The sequence below is a fragment of the Rhipicephalus microplus genome, chromosome X, assembly GCF_043290135.1.
Source record: "Rhipicephalus microplus isolate Deutch F79 chromosome X, USDA_Rmic, whole genome shotgun sequence".
Lineage (NCBI taxonomy): Eukaryota > Metazoa > Arthropoda > Arachnida > Ixodida > Ixodidae > Rhipicephalus > Rhipicephalus microplus.
This window is the reverse complement of record NC_134710.1, coordinates 218,910,310-218,926,303: the sequence shown is the minus strand read 5'-3', so window position 1 is coordinate 218,926,303 and position 15,994 is coordinate 218,910,310. Positions and strand designations below refer to the sequence as shown.

General features: G+C 43.5%; 1 protein-coding gene and 1 long non-coding RNA gene across 3 annotated transcripts in view; one reads left to right on the top strand and one right to left on the bottom strand.

Annotated features, from left to right (window-relative positions):
- LOC119187726 (uncharacterized) overlaps positions 1 to 15,994 on the top strand; it is a 70,849-nt gene that overhangs the window by 39,886 nt on the left and 14,969 nt on the right. The window contains exon 4 of one of the 2 annotated variants that reach the window (XR_012887211.1): positions 1,289 to 2,462. The exons of the other annotated variant lie outside the window; for it this stretch is intronic. This is a non-coding gene — a long non-coding RNA (uncharacterized LOC119187726). Of the gene's footprint in view, positions 1 to 1,288; positions 2,463 to 15,994 lie in introns of those variants that run through there. 2 annotated transcript variants of the gene reach the window in all.
- LOC119187536 (uncharacterized) lies at positions 2,135 to 15,584 on the bottom strand. Its single transcript, XM_075878668.1, has 2 exons — positions 14,172 to 15,584; positions 2,135 to 4,474 (listed from the first exon to the last, which is right to left on the bottom strand). The coding sequence occupies exons 1-2, from the start codon at positions 14,403 to 14,405 to the stop codon at positions 3,722 to 3,724; spliced, it is 987 nt and encodes a 328-aa protein (XP_075734783.1). The 5' UTR covers positions 14,406 to 15,584; the 3' UTR covers positions 2,135 to 3,721.

Here is a 15,994-nt window from a genome sequence, read left to right as displayed (position 1 = left end):
ACTAATTTCTTCCACTGTTCTACCAACGACTGTGACAGATGCCTTCTCTTGAAATTGAGAGTTTTTCAAAACATGCAAACGTAGTCTTTTTTCTCCCCGCTTCGTATCATGTGCACATCTCTTACGCGGTCGGCCGCGAGCGAATTTAACTAGAGGTATGCTAAGCGCTGTCAGTTGCTGTGCAAAATCACTAGGCGAAAAGCTAGTGTCCGATGTCCTTGCTAGAACCTGACATACCTTATCATCATGCGAGGCTATAGTAAAGTTAATTTCATCTTTTGAATCAGATTTAACTTGACCAGATTGCTCTTTCAGTTCCGATTTATCTTCTCTGGAGCCCTTCTTTGTAGTGTCATCATCTACAGACTTGGCCAATAGATAGTCGTTCAGGTCTACACTCCACGAATTACTTACTTCTTTTGATTTTTTTAAGCCTTTTCTTTCCCCACTAATTTGTTCATTACTTTGTGTTACTTTAGGAAGTGGTGAATCATGTTTCTTATTTCTTGGGTAGGTAACAAGATTTTGGAAAAAGTCCTCACACTCGCTCAATTTTTCGCAAAGTTCAGTTGCGCAACATTGGGCTAGTACATTAGCAACTTCCTTTAAAAGTTCCAACAGACGTGCGTATGCATATTTATATCTGACCTCTGAGTTATCAAGTTTTGGCTGTACCTTTTTTACCACGCTTGTGGTTAAAATGCTTAGTTTGTTATGGTGACACTGTCTGGTCGGTCTGCACAAAATCAGATTTAAGACAGCACTTTGACACACAACTTTCATCAAACATTTCCATATTATTTTTTGATCTAGCTGCAAGAATGTGCCTGCAGGCCAGCTGGTACTGTGCGTTAAATGTGCATATGCATGTCCTCATATTATTAGTAACTTCATAAAGCTTACTGCCAACAAAAACGGTGCATTTGCCACCAGAGACAACACAGTCTCATGGATATTTCATAAACAGCCCATATTCTTTACATACCAATTTTCTAGCATATTCGGTGCATTTTGCTGACACTTCAATGCAAAACTTATCTGTCTTACTGGTGTCAATGCTCTCATTTCTTTATATTGCGTATGGCTGAGTGTGAGAGCATCATGGGTCACATACCTTATCAGAGCTTTCACTGCTTCCACTAAGTGCATGTCACGTGTTAGATAATTTTTTAACTTTCGATTATGGCTTTCCATTCGATTGTTAGTATTATTTCCTAAACTACATGCTTACTGAAGACACCGAGCCATTCGTGTAAATGTGAAGGCGTCCGTTGTGCTTCTCTTGCAGGAAGACAGGGGCGGTGGTTATTCCCACGAGGCACATCACAATTAAATTCACGACATCGCATTTGACGTCGTCGACAGCTGCAGAACTCGCCGCCATAAGTGCAGCTCTGGAGTTTATAGTGGAAGAACCTTCGGGAATTTGGTCTATCTTCTCGGACTCAAAGGCATCTCTTCGATGTCTTATGTCACCCTTTCGCCATGGACCTAATGAACAGTTAGTAGCTGAAATAAGGCTTCCTCATCCCCAAGAAATCGAAAAACAGCATAGCATAGTGTATCAGTGTGCCAGGTCAATGCGGTATATATGGCAATCACCGCGCAGATGAGGCTGCTAGATCTACACACGATGGTACCCAATACACAGCCACCCCGTTCTCAAGAACCGACGCAGCTGCAAGACTTCACAAATGCGTGCCTGCGTTACTTGGATCCCGATCTGCAGCTTCGTCTTCCCCCAAGGATATCTCGAGCTGAGGAGACTCTTCTATGTCGCCTGTGGCTTGGAGTGGCCTTCACGAACGCATACTCTTATCTCATTGGGATGGCCAGCTCTCCTACATGCACTTACTGCAGTTGCGGAGAAACCATCGCGCACCTTCTGTGTGAGTGCACTCATTTCAACGCGCAAAGACCAGAACTCACTGCAGCCCTTGATAGACTAGACGATCGGCCTTTGTTGGAACAAAGGATTCTGGGTCATTGGCCGAGCCCATCCTCAGCCCAGAAGGCTTTGAAAGCTTTACTGCGCTTTTTGCGGACAACTGGCCTCAGAGACAGACTTTAGTGTCTTATACTCTTTGATGTTGCCTTTCCTCTGTCGCAATTTTTTTTGTAATTTCTCTCTCTCTTCGCAACATTTCTTTTTAACATCTTTCATTCCCCTCACCCCTTTCCCCAGCACAGGGTAGCCAGCCGGTCTAAGAACTGGCTAACCTCCCTGTCTTTCCGCTTAAACTTTCTTCCTCTTCCTTTAAACTACATGCATTTGCACGATAAGCATGAACCCACATGATCTTGCAGCTGTGCCAATTTTTATAAAAGTACTCCAGGAGGGCTTTGTCATCTTCAAGTGCTTCTTCCAAGTCCTGCAAGTGTTCTTGATATATATCTACAGTATGTGCAAAAAACAGTTTTGTAATTATATCTTTAATATACTTCTTATCTAGACTGTTTGACTTATGCTGCATCACTTTAGAGTGTAAGTACTTTAATACGTGCCACGAACACAACAAGATTCTACATTTGGGCAGAAACTGCTTAATCACATTCACTTTACTTAAATCTTTGTCCATTACCACAATTTTGCACTTCTCCTCTACAACAGGATTCAAACATAGGAATGTCTCTAGGAAAGACTTTAATATTTCTGATGTCTCCCACTGAACAAATGCATAACATACAGGCCTTCCATGGCTTGTTCTATCTTCACACAGAATAGAATGCAAGATATACCCTTCTTTATTAACTTTATACATACCATCAAAGAACAACACTTCAGGGAATTTTTCTAGTAACTGGGCCATATGCTCTGATTGAAGCAATACATACAAGAGACCATTTTTTGTATTCTTTTCAATATGAATCTTCCACCCAGAGTTTTCAGAAAGCAATTCGTTGATTTTTTCTAACAGAAGGGCTCTATGATGAGCATTGTCCTGAATTTTTCGAACTGTTCTATGCTTCAAGTTTGTAATATCACGAGAAGTAACGTGTTTTCCTGTTTTCCTCAGAATGGCATCCTTTAGGTCTTTAGGTTTCACATTACAAGAAATCAAGTCCTGAAGTTGCTCTTTTTCAGAAGCACTTAATGCACGATTATTATTGTACCATACAAAAATCTCGGGACCTACTTTATGGTTGTGCACATCCGCTAAATTTACAACTTCATAATAGGGCTGTAAAGAAACCCGCAGCGCAAGCTTAAGTTCAACGTTGGAACCTGTACCGTTGAAGCGTTGATTGGGCCGAATATTTTGTCCCCTTGGATTCGGATACCCTGCGTGGCTAGAGACAAACTTAACTCGAACATACGGAAAGTCTGCTTTGTTTAAATCTTTCTTAATAAACAATGGGTTTTTATCTGATCTTTCAATACGCATCGGATGGAACCCTTCACTTTTCCATCCTTCAAAGCTAGCTTTAAACTCCTTATAAGTGCTGAATTTGCTCCCTACAGAAAGATTTCCTCCACCTGTGCAAATATGTCTGTGTGACAATTTTGCTGATGTTGCTTTCTGCTCCTGTTCAGGGTCTTCACCACGAGGTGAGGAAGTACTGGTGTCAGCCGCACTGTGGTCCTTGCGCAGAACCACACCTTCTGACTGGGGGCTCATCGTGGATGTTACACCGCAGGCGTCGGGTGGCCCACAGTCAAAAGCTGTGCTCTGCTCAAAAGCAGCAGAGCCCAGTGGCATGGCAGTACGCCCAGTCTTCTTTACTTTGTGGTGGCCACTTGCACCACTGACAAGAGCAGGAGAAACTGGTTTTTTTTACTACGCCCTTTCTTATTTTCGACTCTAACCTCCTTTTCTACACGGAGATCACCACGCGGTGTGGAAGCGCTGGTGTCAGCCGCACTGCTGCCCTTGCGCAGAACCACACCTTCTAACTGGGGGCTCACCGTGGATGTTACACTGCAGGGGTCGGGTGGCCCACAGTCAGAAGGTGGGCTCTGCTCAAAAGCAGCAGAGCACAGTGGCACGGCAGTACGCCCAGTCTTCTTCACTTTGTGGTGCATCCACATACCACCGACAAATGCAGGAGCACACACAGGGCGCCGTTTTACTTGAGTGAAAACAGTCACAGCTGGAGCCCTGGAACTTGCCACTGCAGTTATTGGCAGTGAAGGGTACCCATGAGCAGTGTCTGTTTCTGCGACCTTAGGTGTCACTGACATCGCACTGTGACATCGTATGGTAGCAGAATCAGACTTCCGTGCAACGTCCGACCACATTTCCTTGCATGGAGATGCAGGGGCTGCAAGAAGCATAGGGTCTGTGGAAAGAGCTGGGAAATTTGTTACATTATTCCAATACTGTGCCAGCCCTTCTGACTGATCACCGCGCTGGAATCGAAGCTTCTTGTAGTCCTTTTCTCTCTGGTGCTGCTGCTGTAATGCTCCATTGTGGCTTGCCTCAAGGTCCTTGCTTGCTTGCTTGATGGCTGCACGTAGCAGGCACCCCAGCAGCTGGAACACAGAGGAGCACATTTACAGTTCAACCCCTCCATAACGGAAGCCCTGAAGAATGAAGCTCTCATAGCAATGAAGAAATATAACGTCCATGATGAACATTCATTGAATACTACAAGGTGTTTGCTTTCTCTCAACAGCAAAGAGATTTTAAAAGCACTCCCATAATACATGTAAGTAATATGCGACTTTTTTTAGACTCCTAAACTAGGCGAGAAAGTAGATGTAAAAAAATTGCAGTGCCACTCATTTCACAAGTCGGGCACTTGGGTATTTGCCAAAAGGCATTGGTGCAACCATTGTTGTTTACGTTGTTGAACAATGATGGTAGCAAAATCACTTCTTTTTCTTCAAGAGAATACTTCTTGCTAATGCTTCTGTTGGCAACTACGTCAGCACATGACATATAGAGTGCCATAATTTCGATAGATGTTCTGTAGACTGCCTAACTTCTTGCTGATGTGGTTCTGTCCAAACGCATGCCAAGACCTCACACAATTTGCTTACGTGCAGAGTTGTTTGGCATTTCAGCTTCAATAGAGCGACACCAGGCAATGTTGATCTACATGACTTTGTGTGAGCTGATGGCGACCTGATTGCATGCGAGGAGTTCTGCAATGTTGCCAACATCAGAAGTACATGCCACAGTGGAAAAGTAAGAAGTGTATGAACTGGTCTCCAGATTTGGTAGGCAAATCAATAAGGCTGCACTCTTTCTGCAATAGATGGCACAATACGTAGTGAGCTGTGCACCAGGGTCTCGCCGGCTTGCCATATGTGTGTATAAGGAAAGCGCAGCTGAACATTGAGGGCAATAGAATGGGTTTGTTGACATTTTTTTCCCTTTTTCCAAGTTCTTGCGATCATCTGCTCATGCTGTGAAAGTAGAAACGAATGTAGGCTGTCTCCACAGGCACGGCTGTCATGAACAGATACCTATGCACGCACACCAGTCAAATGAAAATGCCTGAAAAATCTACATACACATTTGTATAATATGCACCTGCAAGATGTATGCCCCACTAGAGGGATGGTTTTGTTCTGTAGCACAATGAAGCTATAGGGAAAGTCAAAGCTGGTTTTTATTTTGCTTTTGTTTTTGAATTGAATATTGGAATTTAGTTTCCGCATTCTAGACGTGTACTCTGTCAACACTGAAACTGTTATTTACGTACGTCGACAACTGCAGGCTGCGGTACCCACACTTACTTTTGTAAGGGCCTGTGATGCAGTGGTTTGTGTCGTTTTGAGTTGTAAAATAGTGCCTGTACATCCTCGCAGGACCAGTGGTTTAGCTGGACCCACATTACTCACATACTCAAGCAATTTCTGTTACAAATATATTTTCTAACTTTGCCAATGGTGTCACTGCTTATGTGAGCATGCATAAGGCACCAGAGCAGAGTATGTCACATCACATAAGCTGCACAGACTGCAGTGAAACAAAACTATGGTTAACTAAGACAGTAAAATACATGCAATACCTAGAGAGGAGCGGTAGCGACACTCTATTAAAAACGTCAGCAGAACCAATTGCTTCACTGCACTTAGCAGCTTGGCATTTAATGCAATGTTTTCTCACATTGGTCAGGTATGCCAGGTAGGGAACTTTACTGACACAGTGTCCCTTGACAATGTCCCCCCTTTTGTGGCATGTTCCTCAGGACGTGTTCATTGTAGTGTGTTGTTCATTCTTTGCACATGCATTTGAGCTCGAAATGTTTTTTGCAGGCAAAATTAGTTGAATGAAGGACCTGATTGTTCATGAGGACTGCTCGCCTCCACTTGTCCAGAAGATCACCATCTTTTGTTGCACAAAACAAGGAAAACTTTTTTCTCACATCTTATACCCCAAGGTGTACTGCAGCAGGGTACAAAACGTTTTCTCCCAATTATGAACTGCAGACTGTGACGCATTCTTACGAAACTATGCGTTAAATAACTGGGCAGCAACTGATGTTACTTATGATTGAAACCCAACAATTACAGTGAGAGCGTGTCACACTCTCTTCACAGTGCTCCCGCGCAGTCTTCTTTACATTGCCTTTATGAATGTGGTGCCGCCTGCCTTGTTCTTGCATAGCAGACGCCCTTTCATGGAGAGAGCGCTTGCTTGCCAGGCAGTGCTATGAGAGCTTGCACACCAGCTGTCAAACTCACCCTAAAATTATCTAAACGAGTGTCACGTTGGCCAATGAGAGCTCTGTGAAGTGCCGCATAAGGTATACAACATGTGCGGAGAGCACGCACAATGACTGTCAGTAGAAACAACAGCCCGCATTGATGCCGCCGACATACGACGGCGATGTTGCCGACGGCCAATATTAGTGTTTGGGGGAAGCATTTAAGGTTTTCACATTAATAATGCACGAGACGGCATACTTGATAGTTTTTTTGGTGCACATAATTTATAGCTGATACATTCGAGCAACAGTAGTTATTACGTTAAGTGGTTAAATGCACCAGCCATATTTTGCAGGAACGCCTTGTGGAGGTGTCTGACATACAAACTATACCACTGAAATAACTAGCTAGCAAATTAATGAACTAGCTTGCCATCATAAGCGATTCCTTCACAAGAGCTCCAGTCATGGATATAAATTTTCACATTTGATAGCACGAAGACTGCCACGCGAAATCGCACATCTACGTGAGGTTCCTAAACGATGAACGCACTCAACGACTCGGTAGGTCATATCTACAGTGTTAAAGCAGGCTTTAAATTAAGCAAGCTTTGACATAACCTATACTCATAGTGATAGACTTGCAACTTACATTGCAAGGTCGAGTGGAAAATGTCTGCCTGAAATTCTGATTTAATTGATTGATATGTGAGGCTTAATGTCCCAAAACCACCGTATGATTATGAGAGACGCCGTAGTGGAGGGCTCCGGAAATTTCTACCACCTGGGGTTCTTTAACGTGCAACCAAATCCGAGCACACGGGCCTACAACATTTCCGCCTTTGTCGGAAATGCAGCCGCTGCAGCCAGGATTCAATCCCACGACCTGCGGGTCAGCAGCCAAGTACCTTAGCCTCTAGACCACCGCGGCGGGGCTGCCTGAAATTCTTAATCCTGATTTTATGCAACCGTGTCTTTTGTCGTGACTCGTTACACACTTAAAGGGCCACTCACCAGGCCCCATACTGAATTTTAGTTAGACAGTGGAAGTAGTTGGGTGTCCGATGAGGAACATTTTCCCACAAAAATTTTTCGAATCTGTTCATCACGAGCAGAGAAAACAGGTTTTTCGAAGCGGTGCGAAACGAAGATGAGAGGAGGCGATCTCGAAACCCTTGCCGCTCCTCCGCGTAGCCTTCGTAAGCCAAATCTCTTCCCCACCCTCTCCAGCATCCGACCATGAGGTGATGTGCCCAAACAAGTCCAACCCCCGAGCACGAGAGCAGCGTTGCTTTGTTGACCAGCGTTATTTTGTGGTCTTCTGCCTGTTTCTGCGGGATGGTTTGGAAACGCTGGCATAGTCGCGGTAGAGTAGATGAGCACAATGAGTGCATGAATGCGTAGGAGCATTCCACGGTGGTCGTCTGCTCAATGTGCTGACCGCGGGGATACGAACGCATGCGAAACACTGGCACATTAGCCCCGCATCTCGTAGCATTTCACGGAAAAAAAATGAAAAAAAAAATGCGCACAATTTTTAATTGTGTCTCATTATTTATTTCAACATTTATTATTCTCTTAAAGCAACAAATACATAAACTACGCATGTTGCGTTAAATAATTTTTGCCATGTCACGTGGTGTACTGTTGACAACGTCGGAGCAGACTTGTCTACGTAAAGAACCAACGTCACTGCATTTCTGTGTAAGTAGGGCCATTCCTACGCCTACGTCATGCCCTCATTCTCTACGAGTACGCCGGCAGAGGGGAGGGGGTACAGCTTTCATCTTGAAATTTGACCCATTTCCGTGGCGCGTAGCGTTGCAAAGTTTGGCAGTCGTGATCACGAACGCCTCGTCTACGCATTGCACTTGTCAGCTCAAAATTGTCAAACCTGGTTTCATGATGCCCTTTAACAGATAGCATCATGAAATGCTTTCGGTCGACACAACTTATTCTGGCATCAGAAGGGCAACAGGCACTGATGGCATCCAACAGCAAGGTCATTCTAGGGTGAAAGGTATTTCACAGCTCAACGCGCACTAAAGGACAAGTGCATATCCAAAAAACAGATGCATTGTACACCATCGAATCCGTGCTTCTAAAGCAAAGTTGGTAATCGAAAGTGGCTGTAAACAAACGAGGGCTGCGAGCGGTCCCACGTGACAGCATCTAGCCACAACCAACTCGGCGCCAGCCTCGGAGAGGTTCGAGGAGAGAGATAGAGAGGAAGTGTGCTTTTAACCACATATATTGTGACTTAAAGAAGTTGCAGGGGTGTTTGCACACCTCTCCTACTGGGCGCAAAGAAAAATGAGGATGACAACAAGAGTGAGGAAAGCTGCAAAGCAAGTTTGGATGAAGTTGTTGATGCTTTTAACAACGCTCGCACATTCTTTAGCACCCGCGACTATGACGAAGCTATGCAAAGCGTACTAAGCGGTCAGCCATCAAACTCCTTCAAAGCACTGTCATTATATGAAACAGAACAAAGTCGCCAACAACCATAAATAAATTTTAATTGTGCTGTGTAACTGCAAGATTTACATATTTTTCAGATCTCGCTGCTAAGAAATTGTGACAACAAACAGAGATTAAGGGGCTCGACTGTGCAGCAGTTGCAAGTTGAAAAAAAAAAAAGCTCAGAAATTTCTGTGCACAGACGTTTGTGGTGTCTCACATATCATGTTACTAAATTCATGTTTCTATAGAGCTTGTGTGGGTTCCGGCTCACTCACAGGTAGCAGGCAACATCATCACTGACTACCATGCCTGAGAAATGTTAACTTGGGCCGAGCAAGAACCGCAAGAGCTACTGCACCCGGGTACCGGCCTTCGTGACATTACCCGGTTACACCAAGAGGAATGGTGCAAACTGCCAGAACCGCAGCCCAAACTGGCCAGGCAACAGCAGACGATCCCAAATTGAGCGCAGGCAGGATCTCTTAAGCATCGAGTCTTATTTACTAATCACGTTTCCTTCCTCACATCAAACTCTTTATTTTACTTCATTTCGGCATGGGTTTTGCAAGAACTACTCATGCGAAACAGCATTAATATTGTTTAACCATAACATTTCCTCTACTTTTGACAAAGGCCATATTATTCACTGTATTTTTTAAATCTTGCTAAAGCTTCTGACAAGGTGTCTCATCGCTTACTACTTCTCCAACTTAGTTTTCTTAACATTGACCCTAGCATCTTGAGCTGGATAACCATACTCAATTTGCAACTTGATGCTGCATCCCTTGTTATGATGTAAAGTCGGGCGTTCCTCAAGGCTCTGTCCTCAGCTCATTGTTATTTCTAATTTACATTAATGACTTACCTACAGTAATTAATAGTCCCAATAAACTATTTGCTGATGACTGTGTTTATGAAATCACTAATCAGCATGATAACTCTATTCTTCAATCTGACTTGGATAACATATAAAGCAACTGCTCGCAACAGCTTATGTTCTTAGATCCCACTATAAATGCTAAATCATGCATTTATTGCATCGCCCTGACTCGACAAAATCTTTCGGCTATGCCATCAATAACATCCACCTCGAGTAGGTAACATGATATAAATACCTCAGAACTCAGATTGCCAATAGCCCTTCTTAGCATGTACACATTGAATACATCACTAACAATGCTAACAGATTTCTCTGCAGTGGCGTACCAATTCTTTCGTGAGTGGGCGGGCAAGCCTACCTCACTCGTCACTCAAGATATATATATATATATATATGAACCTACAAGGAAAATCATCAAAGCGGAAATGTTGGCAAAATTACACTATGTTGTAACATATCCTCATAACAATTTCATTCTCCTATAGAAACACAATTGAGTAAATGCTGTTGTGATAAATAATTACACCTTACTTGTTCGTTTCCCCAGCGTGCAGCCAAGAGTGACCACTGTCGAAAGTGGGGTGGCTCAGCCCCCAAGTTTTCTTTATGGGGGGGAGGGGGGGGGGGGGCTCGCGTTTCCCTTGCTCCTCCACCGGCTGGTACGCCTACGTCTCTCTGGTACATTTGCAGAAGTTTTTCCAACGCTTCTTGTCATTTAAAATTACAACTCTACAAAACATTAATTTGACCCTAGCTGGAATATGCTGCTCATCTTTGTGATCTGGTCAAAAGGTATTAACAACTATAATTGAATCAGTTCAGAAACATTCAGCGCGTTTCACACACTCAAATCATCCCCACTCAGCTAGCATTTCACTGACGAAATCAGACCTTGGACTAACAAATTTGAAACTTCGAAGAAAAATGTCCCGTGTATTTTTATTTTTTTTTTCAAAAGATCAGCTACCATAAATGTTAACTTAAACAGGAAATCATCTCGGCATCTTCATACGTATCATTGCATCTTCATTCCTTTTTCATTCAAGGTTTCCATTCCTTTTTACTGCACTAATTTTTTTCAGACTCCTTTTTAGCAAAAACGAGCACTGAGTGAAACCGTCTTCCGCCCTCTATCGCCTGTATGGAGTATGTCTCATCATTCAAGGCTGCACTAACAGATTACGTCTTCTGCCTATTGTAACTTAGTTTGTTTGAGCATGTATTTTCATTAATATGTTGTATTGCTATGTTGTGTTTGTTGCCTTTGTATAACCCTACCCCCTCTGTAAGGCCTTTATGCGCCCTGAGGTTAAATAAATGAAATGAACCGCATGTGCCCTGCGAAACATGCCACGCTCAGTCCGTTTTGCAAAAAAGAAAAAGGCTTCCTGCCACATATCTTGGCAGATTGCCCAGAACTCAAGACCCCCCTTCCTTCCCTTTTCCCTAACACCCTCAATACCCAACCTCTTTGGCGTGGGAGACCTTGATATCGAGCCCCCACCTACCAGCTCGGCTTACACTGACGAACAAGGGCCAGGATCTGCTGAGAACATATGGATCCTGTAACCAGTGAACTACCTCGTCTGGTGCCCGTGTGCACCACCAACATAGTTGGGCTCAATGAAAGTTCATTCATCTCTCTGATTCTCATCATCTAATTTTGGGGCTATGTGGACTCCCCAGTTTTAGTTTCTTGTAATGTGTCACACAGCATCCCACAACAGAAATTTCTTGTAACCCATTCTTACACGCTTTCTCCAAATAAATAGCAGTCCCGTCCCTGTTCTTGGGCTAGCTTGACTTTCTCTTCAGCACATCGGCATTAATACACCTTTTGCCTCCACCAGATAGTATATCTAGTGCTGAAACAATCAAAGAATTGCAATCAGGTCATTCTACGCCAAACGTCCCGGCTATTTTGGCGACCTTCTCAAATGTATTCGAAAAAAACAATCGTGCTGATTCACGGGGTTGAAAACAGTGAACTGCGAAATTTTTCTGAGAGAAAAAAATTTTTGGTCATGTGGCTGCCTTCTGAAATTCCTGAAAATGTCGTTTGGGTGTTGTTTGTGGAAAAGTTTATTTTAAAAGTACCGCTCCGTCTTTCTATAGCAACATTGGTCTACATGTTAAGCAAAGGTGCTTGTGTAAGGTGTTTGAAGCTCAGTAATATTAGTGCAATTTTACTGGCGGCGCATATGTCTACAATAATTTAGCCGAAATGTCTTATGTTTGCAGTTTTTTATTGCAATACTGCAGTTTGTATGAATACCTGAGTAGTGAATACTTTCTCGACAAAAGGTATATTTTTAGGAAAAAATGTTTTCAGACCTCTCAAGCAGCCAAACTTTATGAGAAAAAATCACAAATTTTTCAAGTCGTCCTTTTTGTCCATGTTGAAACTCAATTTGCACCTTCTGGTGCTATAATAAAGTCACCTTTATACCTAAATCAAAAGCAAATAAGCAGTTATTTTTATATGCAAGTTTCATCATTACATTTTTTCTTTCAGGGAAGAAAGTAATTTTTGAACTTTCACATTGGAGCCCATCTTCCAATCTGATCATACAACAGCTGCCGCTTTGAAATTACACATTGCCGTCAATAGGAAAGTTTCAAAATTATTTTCTTCCTTAAAACAAAAAAAAAATTATTGATGAGCTTTGCCATTGCTGATTTGCTTTTGATTTAAATATTAAGGTGACTTTCAATTTGACCACCGCAGGGTGCAAATTGCATCTGAATATAGACAAAAATGACAATTTTGTGAAATTTGTTTTTTTCCCTTTAAATTTCATCTGCATGAGGGATCGAACAATGCTTTTTCCTCAAAATACACCTTTTGTGTGGAGTAAGTATTCACTACACAGGTATTCATACAAACTGCAGTATTGCAATAAAAAAACTACAAACATAAGACATTTCAGCTAAATTCTTGGAGGCGTATGCGTTAGTAAAAATGCACTAATATTACTGAGCTTCAAACACCATGGACAAGCACCTTTACTTAACATGTAGACCAAATTTGGTATAGAAAGAAGGTGCGGTACTTTAAAAAAATTTTCACAAACAACACCCAAATGACATTTTCAGGTAACTCAGAAGGCAGCCACATGACCAAAAATTTTTTTCTCTCAGAAAAAGTCTACCAGCTCACTGTTTTAACCGCAGTGCTCCAGCAAGATTTTTTTTTCCAAATACATTTAAGATGGTCGCCAAATTGGCTGGGACGTTCGATGTATAATGATCCAATTACGTAGATGACTTGGAGAATTCTCACTTTATATATCAGACGTTACTGCCCTGTTTTGGAAACAAGTAAGGCATATCAGACATCTAATTTTCAGTATTTCAATTAAGAGAACAAAATGGTCTAAAATGGGTTTGATTAAATATGATCTGTGTTTATAATAATAACAGTAACAGTAGTATTAATCTTTCCTGTGATGCACAGTAGGGAATTCACATTTACACCAGATGCTTACACACTCATGGCAGAGATAATGCACATAAGGAAGGTAACCTCACTGGCCTCCTCAGTAGTTCTTGTCAGCTTGCTTATTCTGCACTTCTGAGTAAAGGAGCTGCTGTTGCATAAGGGCTGTGCACCAGTGAGCTTACCCGTTGGCGCCTCTCAAATATACTGTGGTAATGAACACACAGTAATATCCGCTTATATCATTGGTTGCCGAAGTCGCTAATAGTCCCACTGCACCCGTCATTTTACTCTAATCGAATCATTTCGGAAGGCTCTACATGTGCAAAACATGATCAACAGGCAGCCGCTCGATTCCGACGATCTAAGCATGCAATTTATGTTCAAAGGTCGGCTGTGGACCTGCAGTGCCAACATAACGAATTAACTCGGGAAAAAAACGAAAAAGGCCGTAGCGGAATGCTGCTAACTAAATTTTCCAACGTCCATGTTTACGTGGCCTTCACCGCGCAATACCACACTGCGCAGGAATTATACGTAGGATGGCTATCACAGCTACACACGCCTAATTTTGCCTAATTTTATCTTCCGCGGGCGCTTGCAATGAAGCATGTGCACTGTAGCGCTGAAAGCACGCCTGCGTTTTCTTGGAGGATTGAATTCGCCCCTTCTAAATGCAACAATTGCAATATGTGTCGTTGACTCGTCGCTAACCCGTACCTTTGATCGCCCACAGCTGTTACCGACTAGGCAGCTAGCCCCTATGTAACATCCACATTAATTGCTTACCTGGCTACCACGTTTCGTCGGGTGCACGCCGTCAGCATTCAGCATCCCTATCAGCTCGCGTGTGTTGTCCACGAAACTGTAGCCGTTCTTGTGGCACAGCGCCTGCAAAATGGCATTCGTCTCCCCGGCATCCGTGTTGAACGCCTCCAATTCTCCGACAGACAGCGCCCACTGGCACATGCGCAAACTCGCTTGTCTCGGCAGAACTGCAGACACTACCACACGGATTGACATCAAGAATTCTGGAGATCAATGATCGGAACCTGGCAATCAGCACGAGGGGTTCTTCACCGACATTGTTAGTGCTAACGTGGAGAACGACCACGTGCACATCTGCCAGAGAATGAGCAATTAAAGAGAACAATTTCTCGATCCGCACACCGCTGAATGAGCGAACCTCACCATGTGTCCTGGAGCTCAATGTGAAAGACCCTGCGAGGTCCTTCAACATTGAGTCTCCGGCAACGAGTGCACGGGTCATGTTAGGGTTGGCTTTTCAGCAGCCGCACACGAACACTTCAAGCACACTTAAACGGAGAAATAAATGCGAACAAACTACAACGCAAAAAGTGCAACAGAATTGACAGGCACAACTGGAAGATCACATGCAATCTCCAACACGATACGGTAGCAGAATCCGCCGGCTGTCAACGGTTAGAATGGTCCACACAGTCAACTGCACAACTGACCACACCTGAGCAACGAGGGCACAGTGCTAGGCAGCAAGGTTCTGAAATGAGAGTTTTTGCCGGTATACTTTCTGCGCACGCGCGAAAGGCGGGTGCAAGGCAGTATGGGAAGGCGAAGCGCAAGCCGCTGCGGGGCTTCGGCCGCCAAAGTTTCGTCTGCTCGACTTGCACCCTTGCTTGCAGCGCGTGGGAGCGTGTTGCACTGTTGCAGCGCGTGCATGCGAACACGTTGTGCAAAACAAACGCGAGTTTGTGAGTACGTACGTATACGGATAGCTCCACCGACAATAGACAGGATGCAGTATATTTGGTTCCTAATGAGTGCTCTAAAACTACTTAAACAGGAATGGCTGTGCAGCTGGGCTGGGTCGTCTGGTGCTTCCTTGGTAATTTTTCATGCATGGCAAATTCTGATATCGATGCGTCGTCAAATTTTTAAAAAAGCAGCGTTGGGTGTCAGAGAAAATTTTAAGTAAGAGCTAGCCGGAGGACGTTTGCACCTTTATGTTTTCCTTGCGGCACACAGCCTTGCAGGATTGAAACAGGCTATCAATACAGAGTTTCAGTGCGGCGGCTCCGAGCGGCTTGCGTACGTGAGCCCTTGCGTTCTTTTGTATTCTCCACAGGTGCGGCGGTGAGTACAAAGAAACGCGATAGCGTGCGCGTGCTACAGGCAGCTAGGGATACCTGGCATTAAAACGTGTGTGCACGCACGCGCGCGCCCGTGTGGATGCGGATGCTGCTATCAGGTTTATGTTTATATATATATATATATATATATATATATATATATAAACAAGTGAGTGTATACCTAAGGGCTCGTTTTTCCGTGTTTTTAACACAATAATAATGAGATCTAACAGACAGTAATGCCAAGGAATGTACAGGGGAAGCTATTAGTACCAATGGAATGTAAATAAGAAGAAAGAAAAGTGGATGAAAAAATAACCAGTCGTGAGCAGGAATCGAACCTACGACCTTCGAATAACGCGTTTGATGCTCTAACCACTGAGCTACCACAGCGGCCTTGAAGGTTGCAGGTTCGGTTCCTGCTCACGGCTGGTGATTTTTTCATCCACTTTTCTTTCTTCTTATTTACATTCTATTGGTTCTAATAACTTCCCCTGTACATAC